At 49.5% G+C, this 20,123-nt stretch overlaps 6 protein-coding genes and 1 non-coding gene across 7 annotated transcripts; 4 read left to right on the forward strand and 3 right to left on the reverse strand.

Moving 5' to 3' along the window:
* Window positions 1–1,468: 1,468 nt before the first annotated feature.
* Window positions 1,469–2,911, forward strand: F5891DRAFT_1023318 (uncharacterized protein). Its single transcript, XM_041361278.1, has 4 exons — window positions 1,469–1,491; window positions 1,862–1,873; window positions 2,489–2,611; window positions 2,668–2,911. Exons 2-4 carry the CDS (start codon window positions 1,862–1,864, stop codon window positions 2,830–2,832), a joined length of 300 nt encoding a protein of 99 aa, XP_041227870.1. The 5' UTR covers window positions 1,469–1,491; the 3' UTR covers window positions 2,833–2,911.
* Window positions 2,912–3,118: 207 nt separating this feature from the next.
* F5891DRAFT_157954 (uncharacterized protein) lies at window positions 3,119–3,845 on the forward strand. The gene is made up of 2 exons (XM_041370708.1): window positions 3,119–3,324; window positions 3,376–3,845. Exons 1-2 carry the CDS (start codon window positions 3,283–3,285, stop codon window positions 3,733–3,735), a joined length of 402 nt encoding a protein of 133 aa, XP_041227871.1. The 5' UTR covers window positions 3,119–3,282; the 3' UTR covers window positions 3,736–3,845.
* Window positions 3,846–6,333: 2,488 nt separating this feature from the next.
* On the forward strand, window positions 6,334–6,741 carry F5891DRAFT_1186395 (uncharacterized protein; the record flags this gene model as incomplete). The annotated part of the gene is made up of 3 exons (XM_041366689.1): window positions 6,334–6,444; window positions 6,493–6,604; window positions 6,650–6,741. 3 exons carry the CDS (start codon window positions 6,334–6,336, stop codon window positions 6,739–6,741), a joined length of 315 nt encoding a protein of 104 aa, XP_041227872.1.
* Window positions 6,742–7,378: 637 nt separating this feature from the next.
* F5891DRAFT_1023337 (uncharacterized protein) lies at window positions 7,379–8,307 on the reverse strand (the record flags this gene model as incomplete). Its single annotated transcript, XM_041361279.1, has 1 exon — window positions 7,379–8,307. A coding segment is annotated over one exon (929 nt), but the record flags the coding sequence as incomplete, so codon positions are not given.
* Window positions 8,308–10,168: 1,861 nt separating this feature from the next.
* F5891DRAFT_158048 (uncharacterized protein) lies at window positions 10,169–10,766 on the reverse strand. Its single transcript, XM_041370709.1, has 3 exons — window positions 10,574–10,766; window positions 10,348–10,519; window positions 10,169–10,296 (listed from the first exon to the last, which is right to left on the reverse strand). Exons 1-3 carry the CDS (start codon window positions 10,654–10,656, stop codon window positions 10,204–10,206), a joined length of 348 nt encoding a protein of 115 aa, XP_041227874.1. The 5' UTR covers window positions 10,657–10,766; the 3' UTR covers window positions 10,169–10,203.
* A 690-nt stretch (window positions 10,767–11,456) lies between these two features.
* On the forward strand, window positions 11,457–11,539 carry F5891DRAFT_t57. Its single transcript has one exon. It is a non-coding gene; the product is annotated as a tRNA-Glu (tRNA).
* Window positions 11,540–12,086: 547 nt separating this feature from the next.
* Window positions 12,087–20,076, reverse strand: F5891DRAFT_1023349 (cell morphogenesis N-terminal-domain-containing protein). Its single transcript, XM_041361280.1, has 10 exons — window positions 19,755–20,076; window positions 18,890–19,701; window positions 18,373–18,836; window positions 18,199–18,322; window positions 18,013–18,150; window positions 17,762–17,962; window positions 15,302–17,713; window positions 15,101–15,252; window positions 13,323–15,052; window positions 12,087–13,246 (listed from the first exon to the last, which is right to left on the reverse strand). The coding sequence occupies exons 1-10, from the start codon at window positions 19,789–19,791 to the stop codon at window positions 12,216–12,218; spliced, it is 7,101 nt and encodes a 2,366-aa protein (XP_041227875.1). The 5' UTR covers window positions 19,792–20,076; the 3' UTR covers window positions 12,087–12,215.
* Window positions 20,077–20,123: the final 47 nt, after the last annotated feature.

Here is a 20,123-nt window from a genome sequence, read left to right on the forward strand (position 1 = left end):
GTCGTTGTGGGTGCGTTGATCCTCGGCTTCGTCGGCGCCTGATGCTTGTGACATGAAGAAGTTATAGGTACTATGTTGGAATTGGATTCCAAGAAAAGCTAGTGAAGTTTGGAAGAGTCTCAGGTGAGCGGACAGAGCAACTCGAGAGATGATTAACAGCAAGTCGTTTAGGCGGCTATCCCTCGAACCATGACCAACACGTGCTTGCGAGCGTTGACGCCGAAAGTTTTCGTGAGAGCTCCCTGCAGTGAACTGAGACCTTACCATCATGGTGGTGATAGATCCTTCTAGGCCCGGTCTTTATGCATGGCACTCCATTGAAGTCGATCAAGCTGACAAGTGGATATTTTATTGGGCCATCTACGCTCACATAAGATGAGCTCAATGCATTTCTGAAAGGGTGTGCACTGAGAGCTCTGTTTATACTGGACGTTACGAACGACTCCTCGTGATGATGTAATGACCCCGAAATGCTGATTGAGTTTTCTTGGAGAGGATTTCGTCAAGAAAGGGCAGGTTCATCATGACATCGGCTTAAGGTGTCAAATTTAGATTCAAAGGCATGATGACGGTGAAAGTTGGGCAGCAACGGTACGATCACGTGATCAGTCTAAGATCAAGTTGACATGGGGCCAGGTGAAATTGACGCGGCCCTGCCGCGCCTGCCGCGCCTGCCGCGCCTGCCGCGGTCGTGACGCGCCTGTGACGCGGCACTGACGCGGCATATGTGACGCGGCACTGTAACAAATTCCTATGTACAGATCATGTTTACACAACTTCATATCGCATTCCAAACACTTTGAATCATCGTTAATGATCAACATATGAGTGTCTGCCTGCGTACAGGCTCTATAGTGCTGTATTCACCTCTCACCAAATTTACAGTGCTTGTCCTCTGCGTTCATACTACTAGTATGCATCTTGCGCGTCAGTCCTATATTGTTGCATTACCTCTAATTCGTTCATTTATGTTGGTTTTCAGATGCAGTGTCAAATGTTGTCTCACTGCGTCAAGCTTCGACCTCACCCTGCTAAGTTTGATCCACTCTCTATACCCTGCACCAACACGTCGAGCCCCAACCATGGCATGTCAGAAGCCTCGTTTAGGCTGCGTCAAGCACTACTCACACCACGACAAGTTCTCCCAAATATCTTCGCAGTCTCTGTACTAATATCAACATCTACACTCTATGCCGCGTCAAGGTCTACTACAGTGCCGCGTCAACCATAGCACATACCGCGTCAGTTGCCGCGTCACATGCGCGTCAGTGCCGCGTCAAACAAGTTGTGCCGCGTCAGTTGCCGCGTCAAACCTCCTCCATGCCGCGTCAGTGCCGCGTCACAGGCGCGTCACGCCGCGTCAAACCTCGTCACTGCCGCGTCACCCGCGCGTCACGCCGCGTCACTGCCGCGTCAAACTTCATTCATGCCGCGTCAGACCTCACCACCTCCACATGCCGCGTCAAACCTCACCACCTCAACTGTCACACTGTCCATATAACTTAGGTATATTTTACTTTACATCTGTCATAATAATTGATATTCTAACAGTGTTCCTTTTCATCCTGACAGAATTAGACGTCGTACACTGTAATTGTCCATAGGCAGTAATAAATTTATTTTACTAAGCATTCTTTCGTTGTCTCCTCTGGGCTCGAGAAACAACCCTTATTATCGCGCTTTTGTGAATCGTATCATGGCCTTTGTGAGTTCTTTAAAATACGGAGTAAACTTGTTATAATCATCTTTTAGCAATTAATCAAACATATATTCAACTTTTTCTATCCCAACGAGACAGAGAATCAAAATGATCCAGATCGGCCGGGTCCGCTGCTGAGTTTTGGGGACCTCATACCCTGCTATGACCGTTCAGGTGCGTCATCCGACATATTCTCCTTGTGAACATAGAACAGGCAATGTAATAGCTTATCTTCCGGCCTCCGTGCAGACCGCTCAGCCATCACATGACCCTGCACACTCCGTCCCGAATCCACCACCCCTCCCTCAACACATGAAACACCACTCACAGGAGTTATTCGAACTCTGCACGGACTTGACAGTCCAGACTTGAACCAATATGATGCGGAGGCATACCCCGTGATAGACTACATCTTGCGATCGAAGAAGAAGCCAGATGGTGTGGGTGCATACAGCATACCGTTTTGTGGTGACATCTCATCTCACGAGTATGCCAAAATTGCACGTTGGTTCTCGGAGAATGTTCCTGGTGCTTCCGGTCAAGTCGAAAAATGGCTTGGTGGCATGCCTTTGGTGCATGCTTTCACTCTCGTGGTTGCTCATCGAAAGGCCAGTGATTTTGAAAAACGCGTCGAAGCTCGAAACGAAGAATGGAACGATAGCATGCTGTTGAAGATGGCTTGGGCTGATCTCATGATAAGCTATCCTACCAATAGCTTCGTGGCTGATGTCGACCTCGAGTGTCTGACCGCACTAGAAGCAAGGATGTTCGAGGATTCCGAAGAAGCAGGGACCTGCAGGCAACCAGCAGTGGGGTTTGGATGCTGGCCAACATCACAGGCGATGGAATGTGTATCTCGGAATTCCTGATGAATGGGTTTCTGCAAGAGATTATAGCGAGAGTGAACTTGAAGTGAGGAAGACATTACCTGCTCCGTTCGATAGATATCTAACTTATGTGATTGACAGCGCGGCCCCTTATTCAGTGATAACTCTGATGCTACATCTTTGGAGTCTGCAGACGAGCTATCCGAAGCTGTAGTTCCTTCTCTGCCGGCCGAAGAATGTCCGCCCGTTAAACGTCGATGTGCTCCACAGGCTCGAAGGGTCCAGAGAGGGAGGAAAAGAAAATAGTCATTGGCTTATGTATACCTAGTTGTACATGGCTCTGAGGCAACTAAAATAACAAAAGAATGGTCGTGAACTCATCCAACTTGATCTGGAAGTTAAATGTAGAATATAGGAATGGCGCGTCAGTGGCCGCGTCAAGGATCGTTAGTGCCGCGTCAAGGCTCGTCAGTGCCGCGTCAGTGCCGCGTCACATGCGCGTCACGCCGCGTCACGGCCGCGTCACGACCGCGGCAGGCGCGGCAGGACCGCGTCAAAATAGCTACGCCCGTTGACATGGCAAGCGGTCATCGCTCTCCTTCTCTAGAACCACCTGGCCCTCATCACCCGCGAATACGTACTGATGAAATTCACCTCTAGGTCATACACAGACCCGCTTCTGCGTTAAGAGAGCTGTTGTAAAACAGCCTTGATGCCGGGTCTACTTCCATTCAAGTGACCGTCAAGGATGGCGGTATGAAGCTGCTTCATATTCAGGACAACAGCTGTGGCATTCATGTATGTCTTCCTCACATTCGCATGAGGGCATTTTATTGAGCTTGTTTGAAGAAAGAGGACTTACCCTTGCTTACTGAGCGCTTTACTACCTTGGGTCAAGACCGCTACGAAGGCTGGCGTTTTGCGATGAAAGGTTCAAAGTGCCCGAAAATGACGCCGTTCGTACGCTTTGGGCTCCTGTACCGTGCTGTCGAGCTCACAGGCAATCTGGGAGTATGTCGTATTCAGGAATCCAGCCCAGGAGATAGGAAATATGATGAGGGTGTTGTGTTCCTTATGAGTGCGATGGAGGACGCAAAGATTTACACCACGGAGGCTCCCCAACGATGCAAGATACATGAAGAACGTGTTATACTGGTACATCTGCCTCACTCTTACTATCAAGGGACCAGAGACACCAGCGGACCTTAAAGAGCTTCAGGTATATTCACCGGCTTTGAATTCGACGATCTCTCTACGACCAAACGCAGGTCGCATCTCAAGAAGTTGGGGTATACCGAAGAATTTAGTGTACTTCTGAGCACTGTTTCCCCGAGAACACAGTTGCACCTGACCCAGCAAAACATCCTTAAGCGCTACCCCACTGCTGTGCAAGAGTGGAATGATCTGATTGCGCGCTTTGACGAGGTGATGACGGATGAGCGCCCCATCTCATTAGAGCAAGCTGAATATGATCTTGCTGCATGGCTTGACGAACTCCATCTTGATCACGGAGAGGAAGACGAGCCTTACCCACAGAGATGCTCACACCCACGAGTCAGTCCGAACACTGACGTTGTGCAGATGTTCATGGTGAAGCAATCTCAGTGCTGCACCGAGGAAGTGCAGTGGTTGCGAAAGAGCGAGGTAACTGATTCATTCACTCTTGTCGTAGGCAGATGATTGACCAATGATTTTTCAGGTATTGCGATACTGGATGCCAAAAGTCGCATTGGTTGGAGCATAAGGTCATGTGCAGGACTTGAATGGCCTGGAATTTCTTGTTGTCGTACCAGTATTGCGATTCATCCAACAGCTCCTAATCCTGATGCCCGTTGGTCCAAGTTCTCAACTACTCTGATTACCTTCCTCAGCCCATCTGCGATGTGTGGGTAGGTACGTATGACCACTCTTGATGTTCCTGTATTGGTACAGTAAAACATGTATTGTGCTACACACGATTCGACTGCAATAACATCATTTCCTCATACCTCAGGTTCTTCGCCTTTTATTTGACTTGCTCGATTCATACGCATCCTCTTTCCTGTCCTGCACTCTTTTCAAAAAGTTCATCTTTTCTAAGTAGCCACCCCCGTGTCGGTTAGCGTCAAGCTCGTCCTTGATGTGACATACGCGCGCCAGTCCATTGTAGATTTATCCAGGGTAGTAATCTTCTTTTCGGCCGTCTGACTCGGTATGTCCCCCAACGACGTGCGAGGCTTGCGAGGACCTGGAGGTTTCCTTGTGGCAGATTTCTGTGCTGCAGGTTGTATTGGATCTGCTGAACTCGACGCTGACGTGTTCACATCAGCGGTTGAAGACGAAGAATCATGGGCTGGTGCAGCAGCCGACGGTAACCCTGATGTATCCCATCACACCCACTTCTTCGCTTCCTCCAAGTCCTCAGGGACTTCATCCACTTCTCTTCACATCACTAAGCACGCTGTAACAAGGAACGAGTGGGCGGACATACATGATATTCTTCCCTGCGAAAAGGTAGTAACATTTCTAGATCTTCACGAGCTTCTTTGGCGGCTCCTCGACCTTCGGAGACGGTGGCGTAGCGACAGACGCCTGGAAACTGGCCCATAGAGCATCGCGCGCTCTGTACAGCAGGATAAGTACATTTGACCTATGGAGACACCCGACACACCTTACTTTTTCTTCTCGACTAGGTCTTCCTCTTTCACTTCATTCATCACATGTTCGTGTCATCGTTTCCTTCTTCATCTCCCTAAGAGCTGTCCGAGTCTGTTTTGTTTTATCAGACAAGACAAATTCTGATGAGATGACCTGTTATCACACCTTGGTGTTAGGGAGGCGCGTAGTCTTGATCATCGTCTTCGGAGTCAGATGTTGGGTCGCGTAGCGGAAGAGACATTGTGTGGTGCTGTTTGAATTTGAAGGTGTTGGGGAACGGTCGTCAACAAACGTCAATCAGTACTTAAACTCTTCATTAACATGGCTATTTAGCGGCTAAGTAAGAGTCATGTGCGCAGCTTCAGCAGCGGATGATCTCGCTTAACCGCGTACATATACCAGCACTGTGCTTTTTTGCCTTGGCTGAAGTTGACGCGGACAACTTGGTTTTTCTGACTAGATCAACTCTCACTCGACCACGGTGTACGAGGTTTCTTTGATATTCCCACAAAGTACTGAACTACGATGGTTGAACACAGATATACTTAGCAAGGTGCCTCAATAACATGATCAGAACTCAAAAACAACAAACTGATGCTGTTCCGAATGAATTTGAGGGCGTATTATGAAACTGCGTCATGGTCTTGCTTTGCAGAAGATCCTTGAAGCTGCAGCTGAGGAGCAGTGAGTAAGTAGATACGAGCCAACAGCCGAGTGCAGACGAGCTTGACGTCCATCTAGATTGCGATCGGACGTCATTATGAAATTCAAGGAAAGCAAAGTAATTCAAATCCCCTAAAAGTTGCGAGAACCCACCGGAAGGACTGCACCAGCATGATATTGGTGTCAGGCACACAATGACATTGAATTTCAAATTCCAGATAACTGGTAATTGAATCGACAACTTAGTCCAGTCAAGAGTCAACAGAATAGTCATACTAGTACTCTAGTACCAGGCCTCCCCATCGTACAGCCCTACCACACAACAAAGCTCAAAAGCTCGTCCCTACCCTACTAGTCAACGCGCCTGCTGAAGTGCGTCAGTGTTTTCCTCAAGTTCCTGTCCAATTTTGTTCAATCTTGATGCTACGTATGCTTATCATGAACCTTTGTTTGTGGCGTGACTGATGGGTGTTTGGTCTTTATAGGGCCTCGAATTTGTGTCCGTGCATGATTCTTTTGAGTCCACACGCCAGCAGCATCGAGCATTTGACGGACATTATCCCAGACACCTCCATCGCGCTGTATTTCTTGGACGTCCTTGAGAAAGTAGTTATGGAGGTATGTATCACTCACGAGTCGATCGCACCACTGAATCCTTCGCCACAGTTCCGGACCCAACGCTCATCCAACAATTTTCTCACATTGCTCTGCAGTGACCGGCTGCTGAAGGGCCTTCGTGTCGCAGTTTCATCTGAACAGGCAACCACGCTTCATGAAGGTGAGTCCATGTCCTTTGACAACATCATTTGCGTCTCACATGTAGAAGCTCCACCCATCGCCCGGACTTCCCAGGAATCGGAGGCTGAGACTGCGAAGCCTACGCTAGGGAAACTCGGATGGTCTATCGGGAACTGATGATCTCGAAGGGCAGAATGACGCGGAGCGTGAGGAAGGAGACAGACGGCGCTGACTAGGACAACACTCATTCGCTTTCGGTGGATAAATTCATTGATTTCAGCGCTATGATTTACACCTCTGCCAAAAAAGGCGATTGTAATAAGCAGACGAATGGTTTTTAATAAGTCTGCGTCTGTCACCCCATCTTTGTCTTCGTGTGCATATCGACGAATGGATGTGACTGGCAGCTGAGCGCAGAACCTCGTCCCCGTGGAACAACCTCCCCTCCCCCAGTCGACATTCAGATGCTGATCTCCTAGATATTTGCATCTGAGTCATGCCCATTGTTCCTCACGCTTGACAAGTATCTACCGAGTCAGAGATGGCTGATGATTCAGTATCGATTTCGTGAGGTTTTGATACTCCCCACTTCCATGCATACACTGCCCATAGCTTTCTCTATTCCAAGACTCTAACGCAGCATGCAAGATATGATTAGGGGACTGATGATTACTGACCAAATCTCTCCACCATGTTGCTGGCTGCAGTCCTCAACTCCTTCGCGGCAATGATGACCCTCTCCCCCTGCTCTAAATCTTGCATCTCCTGTTCCATCTCCCGCAGTTGCCTCTTCTCTTGTATGTCCCACTCCAACCTTTCGACAAAGTTGTCCACATCTCTAATGAGCTGCTCGAGATCAGATTTCGAAGCAAACTGCATATACTTCTTTGTGCCATCCACAAGAACAAGAAGGAGCTTGAGATAGCGTGTATTGTCAATGTGACTAGGATACCACCATGCGCTTCTCGTCACGTCCCACCACTGCTGCTCTGTAACAGAATCAAGCGATGTAACTGATGTCTGTTCGGGTGTGATTTGGAGGAGGATACCAGCTACGAAAAATGAATGCTCGTAGTACCTGGAATTGCAGTACCGGGGAATCATGCTAATGCACCGATCTATATGGCGGTCCCCAAACAAATGGGGGTGCCAGTCGGAATTCCTCGCGAGGGCAAAGACCAGTCTGAGATAGCACAAGTCGCGGCCATAATTGAAAAAGAGGTTGGGATCATCATTCGCGGGTGTTGTACCTGGGTGCGGACAAAGCACGGACAGAATAGCGAGAGAGAGCTTGGTCAAAATCATGTCACGTAGCGTCGAATCATCAATGGCATCCATCGAGGCGATTTGTTCTCGGGCACTGTGAGCAGCACGAAGAGCGGCATGGCGTAAATGGAGAGGCATGTTACTGTCCATGCAGGCGATGAGCCTCTCAATGAACAGATGTTGTTTAGCGGGGCGGCAACACACCCCCACACTACCCAGTAGCAAAAGGATGTCATATGCTGATTCGTGGTCGTCGGAATATATGAAGTCGAGGTAGTCTACCATCCAGTCGAAATCTTCTGGCGAGTGGGATTCGTTTCCCCACCAAGACCAAGACCACACTTCGGCAGGGTCACGGGATACCTTGGCAGCAGCGAAAGTGAAGTGCAGTGCATTTCGTGGAGCTACCAACGAAACCGAGGCATTGGACGACCTCGCTCGTGAATAAATATTCCTGCACACGTCTAGGTTCCGCATGAAATGGGTTGAATGACCATAGTGATCACTGGCAAGCTCGAGGATGCGCCAAATGATATTGAGGAGCTTCCATGCCCGGCGTGCGACTCCTATGCTATCTTGGTCGAGCTCGACTCCATCCCATGCCCAGAAAGCCTTTTGGAACCGCGCCAAAAGGGACCTACTGAGTCGAGGTAGAGCAGAACTGCACGATCTCTTCGTTAATCATGACAGAAAAACTACAAAATGAGCCGATGGTACCTTTTATCAATCCGAACCATGTCTTTCTTGTCAACTTGAGCCCCGACCATGACACAAGCAAGAAGAAGGCAATTGGCTAGGATTTGATTCGACGGAGGGGATGGGGATGAGGATGAGGATGGGGATGATAGCAATTTTGATATCACTGTTATCGCGAGGTTTTCTATGTCTTCATTCACTCGCCCAGTTATAAAGTGATAAGGAAGAAGATGTGACAGCCGCTCATACGTGGTGTCAGGGCAACCCTCCGAGATATCAATAGTCCAGCGATTGCTATCTGGATCACAAAAATTTACAGTCATATCAAGCACCGTTTGGTTGGCTGCGCCCATGTGCTGGTGAATCTGATGAAACACATCGACATCTTGTCCCTTGTGGATGATAAATTCGCCACGGTCAGGATATGCCTGAAGAACACGTCCATAGTATAGATGAGTTAGAGCCGTTGCACATGCCGAAGCCTTCTCCTCCAAAGACGGTACGATGCGCCCCTGAATGTCGACGCAACTCGTAAAAATATCAACCAGCTGATGCAATATGTCCGAAACATCGAGGCCCATGGGCCATTCGACCTGCGGGACAAGCCTGGCAGCAGCGAGAAATACTTCAGGATCCGTGGATGTCTCAAGCAGCCACTTGACGCTAGGCGCTTCGAGATCGCCGGCGAGTGTGTCAGGGAGGTTGAGGTTAAGGGTGTCATCATTCTCCGCCAAATCATCCAGATCCTGGCCGAGCGGTTGTGCCTCTGAGTCTACAACCTTTGCTGAAGAACGCAGAACCAAAGAACGCAGCCGGTTATGAAGCCTGGTGATGAATTGCCGAAGAGATCGTGTGCATGTAACTATTGCAAGTACAAGGTCTAGGGAGTGAATGAGCACTGAGTGTATCTGTGTAATGGTAGCTAATATCGTCACCTCTAGATACTTGAGACAGTCGGGTCCATCCCGATCTGACGATACTAAACAATCGTTTGAGCACGCCTGACATAAAACGGTCAAAACCTGTGCACATGAAAGAAAACATAACTCACCCTGCAATAACGTCGTGGCCCGCTGGAAATAACGGGAGACTCGTTTGAATACCTGGTGTAAAACCCCTGCAATGTTGTTTCAGATGGGGAACGACCACCAAAATTCGGCGAAATGATCTTACTGTCGATGCGCAACACATGTAATAGCGTTGATATCAGTGTCTGAAATGGACAAGCGGGAGATATCAAACAAGCCATCACAGTCAGGGAATAAAACAGAAATCCGAAGACCGTCGTTCCGATGAGGACCCAGGCGATGCTCGCCTGCTCGTACCACAATTTGGCGCCAAGAGCGATCCCAAACAGAAGAAGAGATATCTGAAGTAAGACCGGAAAGGATTGCACGACAGTATCAAAATACCATGTGACGATGCCGTCGAACTGCTCTTGCCTGCGCTTCCCTTGCTGCTCCTGCGAGCCGCGCCCATATCTGTTCGACTTGTAGTACCCTAGCCACTGCATTCCAAGCACCGCCCCGAATGCAGCGAGCAAGCTCATGGACAAACTCGCATATGCGATCGTTTGGATCCATAAGGTCGGCGCGGTCGGAGACCACGTAGATGCTGGGTCTACAGGAGTGGAGCCTGCCTCAGCGAGATTGCCAAGTCCGATCTGCACGAGTTGTTTCAAAAGTGCATTCGTGGTGTCGCTGGGTCGGGACTGAAATCGGACTCCATCGCGACAATGAAAGACGTGCCGACAGCGGAGAAAAGACCAGACTGGTTGAACATCAGTCTCGAAACGGAATACAGAAAGCAGGCTGAACTTACGAAGATCAGGACGATGTTCATGTCGCTAGTGTATCGCTCGAGGAACTCGCTGTCGTGCTCCTCCGCGACTCTTTTGTACACCCTCCAGAAACGAGATCGTTCGTCCTTTCCACTCTTCGACGCAATCGTCGAGTCCTTGAGAACCTCCAATACTTCCTTCATAACATTTGCTCTGCGTGTAGGGCGTGGTCAGCTGCGATCGCATGGCTTCAAGTTTTTGGCTCACAATTCGCTTAGAGTCGGCTCGGCCTTCTCTGCCTCAAGTTTTGCCACCTCGCTGAGACAAATGAGGAGTGTGTTTGGCGTCATTATTGACAAGGACTCACGGAGTCAAATCGTCGACTGGTGGAACATTGGATGTACTTTGCTGTACCAGAGGTCCCGACGGCCGTGAAGGTCCAGCATTCGAGCTGCAGTTCTAGTAAGAAGTGGCACAGACGTCCATCAGGGAAGAAACACATACATCCCTGATGGCAGCCCTGCCAGAGGTTCAACATTGATTTTCTCCCTGTCTTGCTGTTAGACAAGTGACATATTTCAGGAAGCTGCAACTCACTCCTCGATGAGTCCTATGATATCGTTCTGCGGGAGAAGCTGCTCATCATTGTGGGTGCATTGATGCTCGGCGTCGTCGGTGGCTGATGCTTGTGACATGAAGAAGTTATAGGTACTATATTGGATTCCAAGAAAAGCTGGTGGAATTTAGAAGAGTCTCAAGTGAGCGGACAGAGCAGCTCGAGAGATGATTAACAGCAAGTCGTTTAGGCGGCTACGATGACGAACACGTGCTTGCGAGGGTTGACAACGTTGGCGCCTCGAGATATCTGAGTCTCACCGGCTTACTGATGCGGCTTCCTGTAGTGAGCTGAGAGTTTAGTCTGCCTTACCATCATGATGGTGATAGATCCTTCTAGGCCCGGTCTTTGTGTGAGATCAAAATAACATGTTTGAGGCATGGCACTCCATTTGAAGTAGTTCGGGAATATTTTATGTGGACATCCACCGTACTCACATAAAACGACTCAATGCATGTGTGGGAGAGCTCTGTTTATACCAGCGGAAGCCACGAACGAGTCCTCGTGATGGTGACCCGGATGCTCCTCGCTATGTCGGATATGGTGTAATGGTTAACATTACCGCCTCTCAATCTCAAAATTCGCGGTAGCTCGGGGTTCGATTCCCCGTATCCGAAATGCCGATTAAGATTTTTAGAATTCACTCAAGGAAGAGCAACTTCATCATGATCATGGCAAGGGGGGCATTCTGGCAACCGTCGGAAGATCAGTTGGAAATAAAGAACTGCTGGACAACAGCTTCGACGCCTCCCTCTCGTGTAGTATCTGAGGTAAAACCGAATTTTACCAGTGGGATACAAAATAATCATTTAACCTCGACCCGAGGTCTGTGGATGTTACATAACGTGCACCCGACCAAGCGCGAAGTCCACTTTTTGAGCGAGGAAACCACCATTGAGCGAATATCGGATGTCATTCAGCAGAATCTCGCCAGTCGAGGGTATTCCATGTACACGCATATACTCACATTCCTACACCATATTGCCATTCCACAGATACAAAGCTGTTCTAGGTCCTCTGGGAATCCGAGCAAGAGTGCTTTGGTTCGCGCGAGCTAGCGTACTTCTACTCCCCAGCCCCGCAGTACCTAGCGGCTCCCAAGTTCCTGTTGGACAATGACGTCGTGCAGGGCTTACCAGATCTTCATCGCATCTTCGAACGCTGTTAGACTTCATATCATACTGCAATTTCTATCCGTGAATGCTGGCGCATGACTCTAGAGCTGCTATGATGTATGTAGACTACAATAATTCTATAATGCATCGATAACAAGCAAAGCGTGATGAAGATAAGTTAATACAAGCCCTTGCCATTGGGAGCGGAATGATAAAACGCTGGAGAGTCGTACTTGAATGCGTCTACCTCAGACTCAGGATCAGACTCGTCCGTGGAGTCGTCCGAAAGGTCGCGTGATCCACCGATCTGGAATACGTCCCCGAATGGAGTCTGAGGCATGTCGTTGGAGTCGTGTGTAGATCTAGCCAGAATGGAGGCGACTCTATCTTCCAGCTGCTGACTCGGTAGGAGTTGCGTCTGAGGCTTCGTCTTCTGGAAGAACTCGCTGAGCTCGTGCAGGTCCTGAACCAGGACTCCCAAGTCTTCATCGAGCTCATCAGCGAACAGGGGCTCTTGTACCTCTGGCTGGAAGTACACCGTAGATATGCGTGATGATGTCGTGAACATAAGCGCAACCGCAAGGACGTTGGCGCGACATTGGATTTGTCGACGCGATACGCGTGCAATGCACCAACCAGACTCTTCCGGAACACCAAAGATATCTGTCTCGCCCTCACTCGCACCCGCACCCGTAAGCGTTGAAACGTGCATGCTCATGCGAAGGACCTGTTTGGCTGTGAGTCCTCCAGTGATCTTCGTCGGCTCCTCCAATACATCAAGAGCTTGCGTCGCCAACTCTCCTTCCACCAACCGCAATAAGGGCATGAGATGCTCCGTGCCCAACGACTGCAAAGCGCGTTGCTGGAATAAGACTTTAAGGACGTGCATTGAGTACACTTGGAGCCATCTCTCTTTGTTGAGCACTAAGCTCAACAATAGAGTAGCGATGTCGGTCCAGTCATCGGGAGGGTAGTGGTCACGTAGACTGCTAATGGACTGACGAAGGAAGTCATCTTTGGTCCTGAAGCGACGCTTGACAAAAGAGACCATGATCCGATTGATACTCTCCAGACCATCTTCATCAGCCAAGTCCGCGATTGAAGAACAGAAGTCGTTCAGAGCCTCGTTATGCTGGTCAGTCGACATGGCGTGCATGCACCAAGGTAGGGACAGAGTAAACAGGTCTCGAAGCCAGGTTTGGGAAGAGTCTAACGATTTGGCAGCACTTCAGTTTGGCCAGTCTCCCGAGGACTGTGAAGGTGTCGTCCAGAGTCGTGGCAGAACGCAGCCCGCTCCAAAGAGCTTGCTGCAATCCGATGGACCCATTCCAATCTCGCGGGCGCTGGGCAACTATGAGGGTAACGATATGGGGGTCATCTAAGTCAACCCGATCGAGGAATGCAGACAACAGTCTGACGGCTTGTATGTACTCAGTTTCTGAACTGGTTGACATTACTGCATGTGCGGTCCAAAAAAGACGAGGAAGCAGCGTATCGTCGAGCTCGTGTAGTGTAGCCATATGGGTGATGGTGCAGATGACTTCCGCCGAAAAAGCCTGTCTTTCTGGATCCACGTCTGCTATGGAAACAGATAAACGACTCAGCAACTGATCCAGCGCGGCATGACTCAAAGGCAGATTCAATACGCGGAGCACCTGTAAAGAACGAAGCGCGAGACTCCGCATGTTGCAAAGCTCCACGTAGGCCAGTGCCAGTTTGCCTACAGTCTGTTCCAGGGCTGGAACAAGAGGCTGCAGCATAGGAAGCACCTGAGAGAAGAGCGCACTCATTCGAGTTTCCACGATATCGCTGTCGTCATCATCCTTCCAAAATATAGAATCTCCTTGGTCCTCCAAGGCGCTGATTTGCGCTACTAACGCAGAGCAATTGGACTGTGCAAGACCTGGAATACAAACACGCAAGAGCTGGAAGAGCATCCCACGCGCCCTGATCCTCATAAGGGGGACACGATGGTCAAGATTGGGAAAGATTGCTTGCAGAATGACCGGTATAGAAGTGACATGCGTCCACTGTCCTTCCATTGCAGCAGACCCCAGTAAGATCAGCGCATACTGCGCCGGTCCCAGTAGTATCTTTGGCTGCTCTTCCGCGAACTGAGCATTCAAATCAGACCACAGTTCGAAATCTTCGGCGCCGGGAGGCTCCTTCAGCTGGTGATCAAGGGAGGGCACCATGCGTTCTGGCTCGCAGTAGTAGCAAAGAAGCTCGTAAACTTGCAGCGCCGCAGCAGAGCGCGAAAGACATGCTATGATGGTGGAGGCGCAATCGATGAATGCGGAGGTAGCTACCTTGAGAGCTTGATTGATGAGGAAGGTTACGGTGGCTGCTCCGTAGGTTTCGTTGGGGTGGTCTGCGAATCGCGTCCATATTGCGGCAACTTGTTCAAAGTGACTTTCACTATATCGTTTTGTGAGGGTGAGGAGATGGTACAGGATGCGGCTGCTGGCTGAAGATGGATGTAAACGCGCTTCGCTATCGGAGTCAAGTGTGAGTTGTATATTTGGGACCCAAGACTCGAGGCTCTGCAGCAATAGAAGGGCAACCCTCTCGTTTCCACTACGAGGCATGCGCATCAGTAAGGTACTCATCTCCGAAACCACATCATCAGCGTGATTGGGGTGTTCGCCGGAGAGACGTTCGGTGACTAGTCGATGTACATGCAAATATACGCTGCTTGAAGGATTGGCAGCTATAGCTTCAAATTCGCCAAAAGACAGGACGCCAGAGGAATGCTCATGCATGACTTCGAGAAGCATAAGAGACTTCCGTCGAATTCCAGAATCAGCGTGACAGAGGTTGGTCAAGCCCAAGCATATGATTTGGGCGAAAGTGTACGAGCCAACATCCACGTTGCATGCGACCTCGGACAGAACCTCGAAGAAGGTAGAGCTGCTGGACGATGAGTCATTAGAATCGATGAAGGAGCGTCGAAGGACCTCGCCGAGCAACGTTTTATCCGCTTTTCTGGAGGAGATGAGGGAACGAAGGGCTTTTCTACACAGAAATCAGTAGATGATCCATATGGAAAAGATAAAGAAGTACCTTCCACATATGACGACCTGAGGGTAAGAAGATTGAAAGACATGATGAAGACGGTCCAAGATCTGTACAGCTTCTAGAGGTTTCGGAGGTTCCTGAGGGCGATCCGTAGGTGATGAGGAACCAATGGATTCAGAATGATAGTATGCCCTTTGCTGCTACTATGTTAGTTGTGAAGAATAACGAATGAAGTGCTTTGCTTACACAAAGGGAAGCGAGGGCGCACACAGCTGCATTAGAGAGCAGTTTAGTCTCGTGCTGGAACCGTTCAGCAGAGTCTGATTCGGCTTGTGGGTCATTCACAGCCGCAGCCGCAGCTCTTTGCATGAGGATGTATCGCTGCTTTGTTGATTCGGACTGAACACCATACTGGCACCATTCTTCACAAAGCCTGTAAAGAGTCGCATATGTGTACGATGAAACGAATTGTTCCGAGTCAGCGAGATTCACCAGACTATCGAAGAACCGTTCGATCAAACCGCAGAAATAGCGGCGTAGGCGTTGGAGCGCGTAGTTGTCACGATTCTCTATGGCAACGAGGAAGGTTTGCATATTCCGAATGAATCTGAGCGCATATGAAATTGCGTCCTGCTTTGCAGAAGATTGTTGGTGCTGCAGCTGATGAGCGGTGAGGAAGTAAATACGAGCAACAGCCGAATGCAGACGAGCCTGACGTCGTGGACGTCCAATTGACCCAGGAGATCCAGATTTCGACCGAGCGTCATCATGGGATTGCAGGAAAGCAAAGTGATTCAAATCCTCCAAAAGCCGCGAGAACCCACTGGAAGGAAAAGAACTGATGCTGATTACAGCCGCATCACGGAATGGGGCATATTCCACATCTAAGAATGGTGTCAGGTACCTGAAGAGGCAGCGTGTAGTTGACATTCGCTCGCGCTCGAAGATAGCGTCCGAAGAAGCTCGCGGATGTTCTCGACCGGCTTGGATGGGAGCACCACCACGGCTATCACATACAGTAGCCGTAGCACACAGAATTTTGATCCACAAATACCATTGATCGATCAAGTTCATGTTGTCTTTGACTTGCTTGTACCCCTCTTTATCAGCAGAGCCTGGCGCCCTAGAAGCGCCGGACGGCAATCGTCCGCTGAGAGTCGAGAGTCCGGCAAGGTGCAACATTAAAGGATGATAGCGAGATGCTGCAGCCTCAATCATGGCACGGCAGTCCACTGCAACTTTCAGCGGTTGCTGGAACGAGGCTTGGATGAAGCTCGGGAAAACACAACGCCATATTTTCTTGTCCTTGTCATAGTTGCTATCGGCGATCCTCAGTAGTACGTCCTTCCGCCCAGCCCGCCTCCACTGTTGCAAGCGGTCCAGCTCCGAGCTGTCTAACAACTCGTCAAAGCCCTGGAAATGAGCATTCTCACGAGCATCACAATCGAGGAGCCCGTTCAGAAGGATCGAGGAACCCGCATGGGCGCCCTCGACCACATCTATATGAGCAATGAATGGTGCGAGTATGCGGATGAGCTTAACCCCTACACAACGGACAGTAGAAGCTTCATGCGATAGCAGAAACAATGCTCCTGCAGTGATCCCGTCCCCTTGAAGGGCAACGGCCTCCCTCTCACCAGCTGTGATGTCCGCTTTGGGTTTCTGCAGAATACCTTTGACCCAACCTTCCACCAAGCTAATCCAGAAGTTCAGAAGTCGAGTACTCTCGAGCACAAGCCGTGCACCGGTTCCCTCCCGTCCAACATAGGCAGGATCAAATAGGAAGGTCGTAAAGTGGCGCAAAACTGCAGGCGCATACCGCCCGTCAGCCATAAAGCGCCTCAGCGCCGCTCCTGCCGCTTCTCCGATCCGAGGCTCAACATGTATAATACTGCGGACGAGTATATTGATAGCGTCCATGAGGGGTAAAGAGGCGTGCAAACAGCGCGGCCACGATTGCAGACATGTCTGTAGCATAGATATCTGCGACACAAGATGATTGGGGTAGGCAAAGGACCCTTCGGGACGACGACAGATGATGATGTTGTGGGACTCTTCATTGATAGAGTTAAACCGCGACAGCGACCACTGTTCATCAAAGATAGACATCTGGCCCACAGACTGACTCGCTGACCGCGCGATTGCGGTAATTACAGCTCCATATCTGTCAAGCAGCTCTTGAACTCCATGCCTGGATACCACTGCAGCCGGAAGAGCGTCAGAAGATGAAGGATAATCATCCCAAGATGGTACAGCAGTGAAATCGACACTAGACGGCCATGTAGGAGCTGACTCCTCACGTTCAAAGGCGTTCAAGGTTAAGAGGATAGCCTGGGCCGATACAGCGACACGTTCAGGAGTCAAAATACCCATGAGATTGCTTGTGGATGAGGAATTCACGACGGCTTCCTGAAGTAAATCCATGCAGAGTCCCAACCCATAGTCGAAATAACGTGACAAGATAAAATGCACGATGCAGATGAACGGCTCAAGATGCTCCTCGTGATGGAAAATTGAGGACCGTCCAGCAGGGAATATATGTTTGAGGAGGGAGTCCAACTTGGTGGTGCTCGTCGTTAATGGCTCCTGGCATCGATACAGGTATGTCCAGATCAATCGAACGATTCCATTCAAAACAGGAATCCGATGGATCTTTTCCTATATCAGGAGTCAGCAAGGAAAGCGTCTAACTCGTCGAATCCGAACCTTCATCTTCGACAGTCCATACTCAAAGCAAGCCGTCCAGTTGCGGAGAAAGTATTGGTGAGGCGCAACACAAAGGCTGGTGACGGCCAACGGGTAAGCAATATGCCAATACCGCGGCTTACTCATCATCTCCTTAGCCCGAGGATAGATCCTTTCGATCGCTTTTTCCCATTGTGGGTGATTGACTTCAGCCTGCGCCGTCTTGAGGTCATGTTAGCCTATATCAGTACCAGTCAGGGAATAGAAATTACCTTTCCAATGGGGTGCAAGAGTCGAGTCAACGTATCAGCGAAAGCGATCTTGAACCGAAGACCATGCGCATTTGCAAAAGACTTGGCCAATAACTCCAGAAACTCGGCCCCTTCCTCGAATGCCTCCGGAGGCCATACCTAGCTGATACATAAACACAAAAAGACAGCGAACAACATGGTTCTCACTCTCAGCTGAACGTGACGGAGCCCTTTTACTAGATGCTCATATTTCGTATCGAGGTCTTTCGCCACCTGACCATTGGCCACAGGCTCGAGCTCGCCAAGAAATCGATCCGTGACACTGACAAAGCTGGCGGAAAATTAGTTTGGATGTTGGCGTAGTAAAGATGTCATGCTCACCGAACGTTTGCCAAGTGTCCGAGCAGCGTAGCATACAGTTCAGCATTCAGCCGATGATTAGCTGACTGTGCAAGGAGCTTCAAATCCGGTCTCTTGAACTGCTCGAACGTTGTTTCCTCCAAGGTAAATCCCAGTGTATCACCCAGTGCGTCTTTGGATAAAACGGACAAAACGGAAATCAGAGCGCGACACATTATATATATTGACGCCAGCGACTTTCGTTCATTCAGTAAGGCAGACGGTTCCTGGACTCTCGCACCACGTGTCCATAAAGACGATTGGCTAGCATGATGTTTGAGTATGTCGGCGCTGACATTTTCATTATGACTGCGTCTCCAGCGCATAATTGAGTCTATGACGGGTCTTGGATGTTTCTGAGCTATCTTTCCCAAAGAGTTCAGCAGGTCATCGAACTTGGGATCCAGCGAGGGACCTATAAAGTCCGACAACAAAGGTTCGTGATCCTAAAGGCGCGTAAATGACATGTACCCGAACAATCCGAAAAGAAAGTAAATACCAGCGTTTCACGAAGGAATACATTCATCTTTGCCTCCGCAAGAGTAGCAAACCGAATAAAAACTGCATGCAGAGCATAATCGGATGGTGTCTTAAGACCCGATGACATTTTGTCATCTTCCTCCATTATCGAGGGCCCATCACCACTGAACATCTGAGCACCACATGTATCGGGCACACGGGGAACAGGAGGAGGAGATGAGGAGGAAGAAAAGCCGTGACCATGATCACTCCCTGTGTCCAAGTTGTGGAATATAGACCCGGATTGAGAATGATAAGATCTTGCAGTGGAATGCCCTCTTGCCCTTGATGGAGCGCGGGGACGTGATTCGCTAGATCCAGGTGTCGGAGGGCGAGGGTGCGGTGGACTTGTAGCATTGAATGTCTTATTAGATGTCAAAGTGGAATGAGGCAAGGACGAAGTCGAGCGGTTAAAAGGATTCTTGAGAATGGGATACGCTTGATAGTCCAGTGGAGGTAATGGCGGTACATCGGTGTTCTTCTTGAATGCGTTTCTGATGGAGGCAAAAGATGGCTTTTTTGAAAACGGAGAGCTTGCAGTTATGGAAGGTTGGGTCGTATGTGAGCTCTTGCCAGTCTGACGAACAGGTTGTGAACTGAAAGAATCCTCTGATGCCGCAGAATCGCCACGACTATGAAAGTAGCTTCGGTCGCTACGTTCAGGAAGTGCAATAGGTGTCATGGTAGTTGGTGAATCTGGGCCTGAACCTGCATTTCCGAATGCACCAAAGCCATGTCCTCCAGACCTGCCGAAGGGTATGGGAGTAGATTGAAAGTCACCATCATCAAAGTCTGAATAATTCAAGATTAAAAGCCTTTCACGGAGTAGATGCATAGTTTCTAACCTGGTATTGTAATCTGTAATACACCCTCTGAGCTCATGATTTTGCTGTAGAAGGACCGCAACAAGTTCTGAATCTTCAGGAAAGTCGTGAAGTAGAAACAGGTAAGGTAATTTAACGATAGTAGGCAAAGCTTTACGCACTAAAAGGCTTGTACGTCCTGTCCGAGGCTCTTCCCGCCGCGTTTGACGAACCGTCGACGAGTCCGTTGAACCACTAAGTAGTACTAGGGTGATATGCCTGAACAAGGGAGTTCGTGACCGTGAGAACTTCACACATATAAGTCTTAAACTTAAGTTGATTGTCACTTCGACAAGTGCTCGCGTTGTGCGGTCGACAAGTGGAGAGAGCGAATTTCAGTGATGAGAGGCC

Source organism: Suillus fuscotomentosus (assembly GCF_016647785.1).
Source record: "Suillus fuscotomentosus strain FC203 chromosome Unknown F5891scaffold_17, whole genome shotgun sequence".
Taxonomy (NCBI): domain Eukaryota; kingdom Fungi; phylum Basidiomycota; class Agaricomycetes; order Boletales; family Suillaceae; genus Suillus; species Suillus fuscotomentosus.

What these genes read in the sequence shown, in the direction of transcription:
- F5891DRAFT_1023318 (XM_041361278.1), top strand. An exon ending in ATAGCGAGAGTGAACTTGAA is followed by an intron (nt 2,612 to 2,667) that starts GTGAGGAAGACA and finishes TGTGATTGACAG; the next exon opens with CGCGGCCCCTTATTCAGTGA.
- F5891DRAFT_157954 (XM_041370708.1), top strand. Translation starts at nt 3,283, where the DNA reads ATGAAGCTGCTTCATATTCAGGACAACAGCTGTGGCATTCAT. An exon ending in ACAACAGCTGTGGCATTCAT is followed by an intron (nt 3,325 to 3,375) that starts GTATGTCTTCCT and finishes GCTTGTTTGAAG; the next exon opens with AAAGAGGACTTACCCTTGCT.
- F5891DRAFT_158048 (XM_041370709.1), bottom strand. Translation starts at nt 10,656, where the DNA reads ATGACGCCAAACACACTCCTCATTTGTCTCAGCGAGGTGGCAAAACTT. An exon ending in GAGCCGACTCTAAGCGAATT is followed by an intron (nt 10,520 to 10,573) that starts GTGAGCCAAAAA and finishes CCCTACACGCAG; the next exon opens with AGCAAATGTTATGAAGGAAG. An exon ending in TGAACATCGTCCTGATCTTC is followed by an intron (nt 10,297 to 10,347) that starts GTAAGTTCAGCC and finishes ATGTTCAACCAG; the next exon opens with TCTGGTCTTTTCTCCGCTGT.
- F5891DRAFT_1023349 (XM_041361280.1), bottom strand. Translation starts at nt 19,791, where the DNA reads ATGAGCTCAGAGGGTGTATTACAGATTACAATACCAG. An exon ending in ATGGACTGTCGAAGATGAAG is followed by an intron (nt 17,714 to 17,761) that starts GTTCGGATTCGA and finishes CTCCTGATATAG; the next exon opens with GAAAAGATCCATCGGATTCC. An exon ending in CAGGTCGTCATATGTGGAAG is followed by an intron (nt 15,053 to 15,100) that starts GTACTTCTTTAT and finishes ATTTCTGTGTAG; the next exon opens with AAAAGCCCTTCGTTCCCTCA.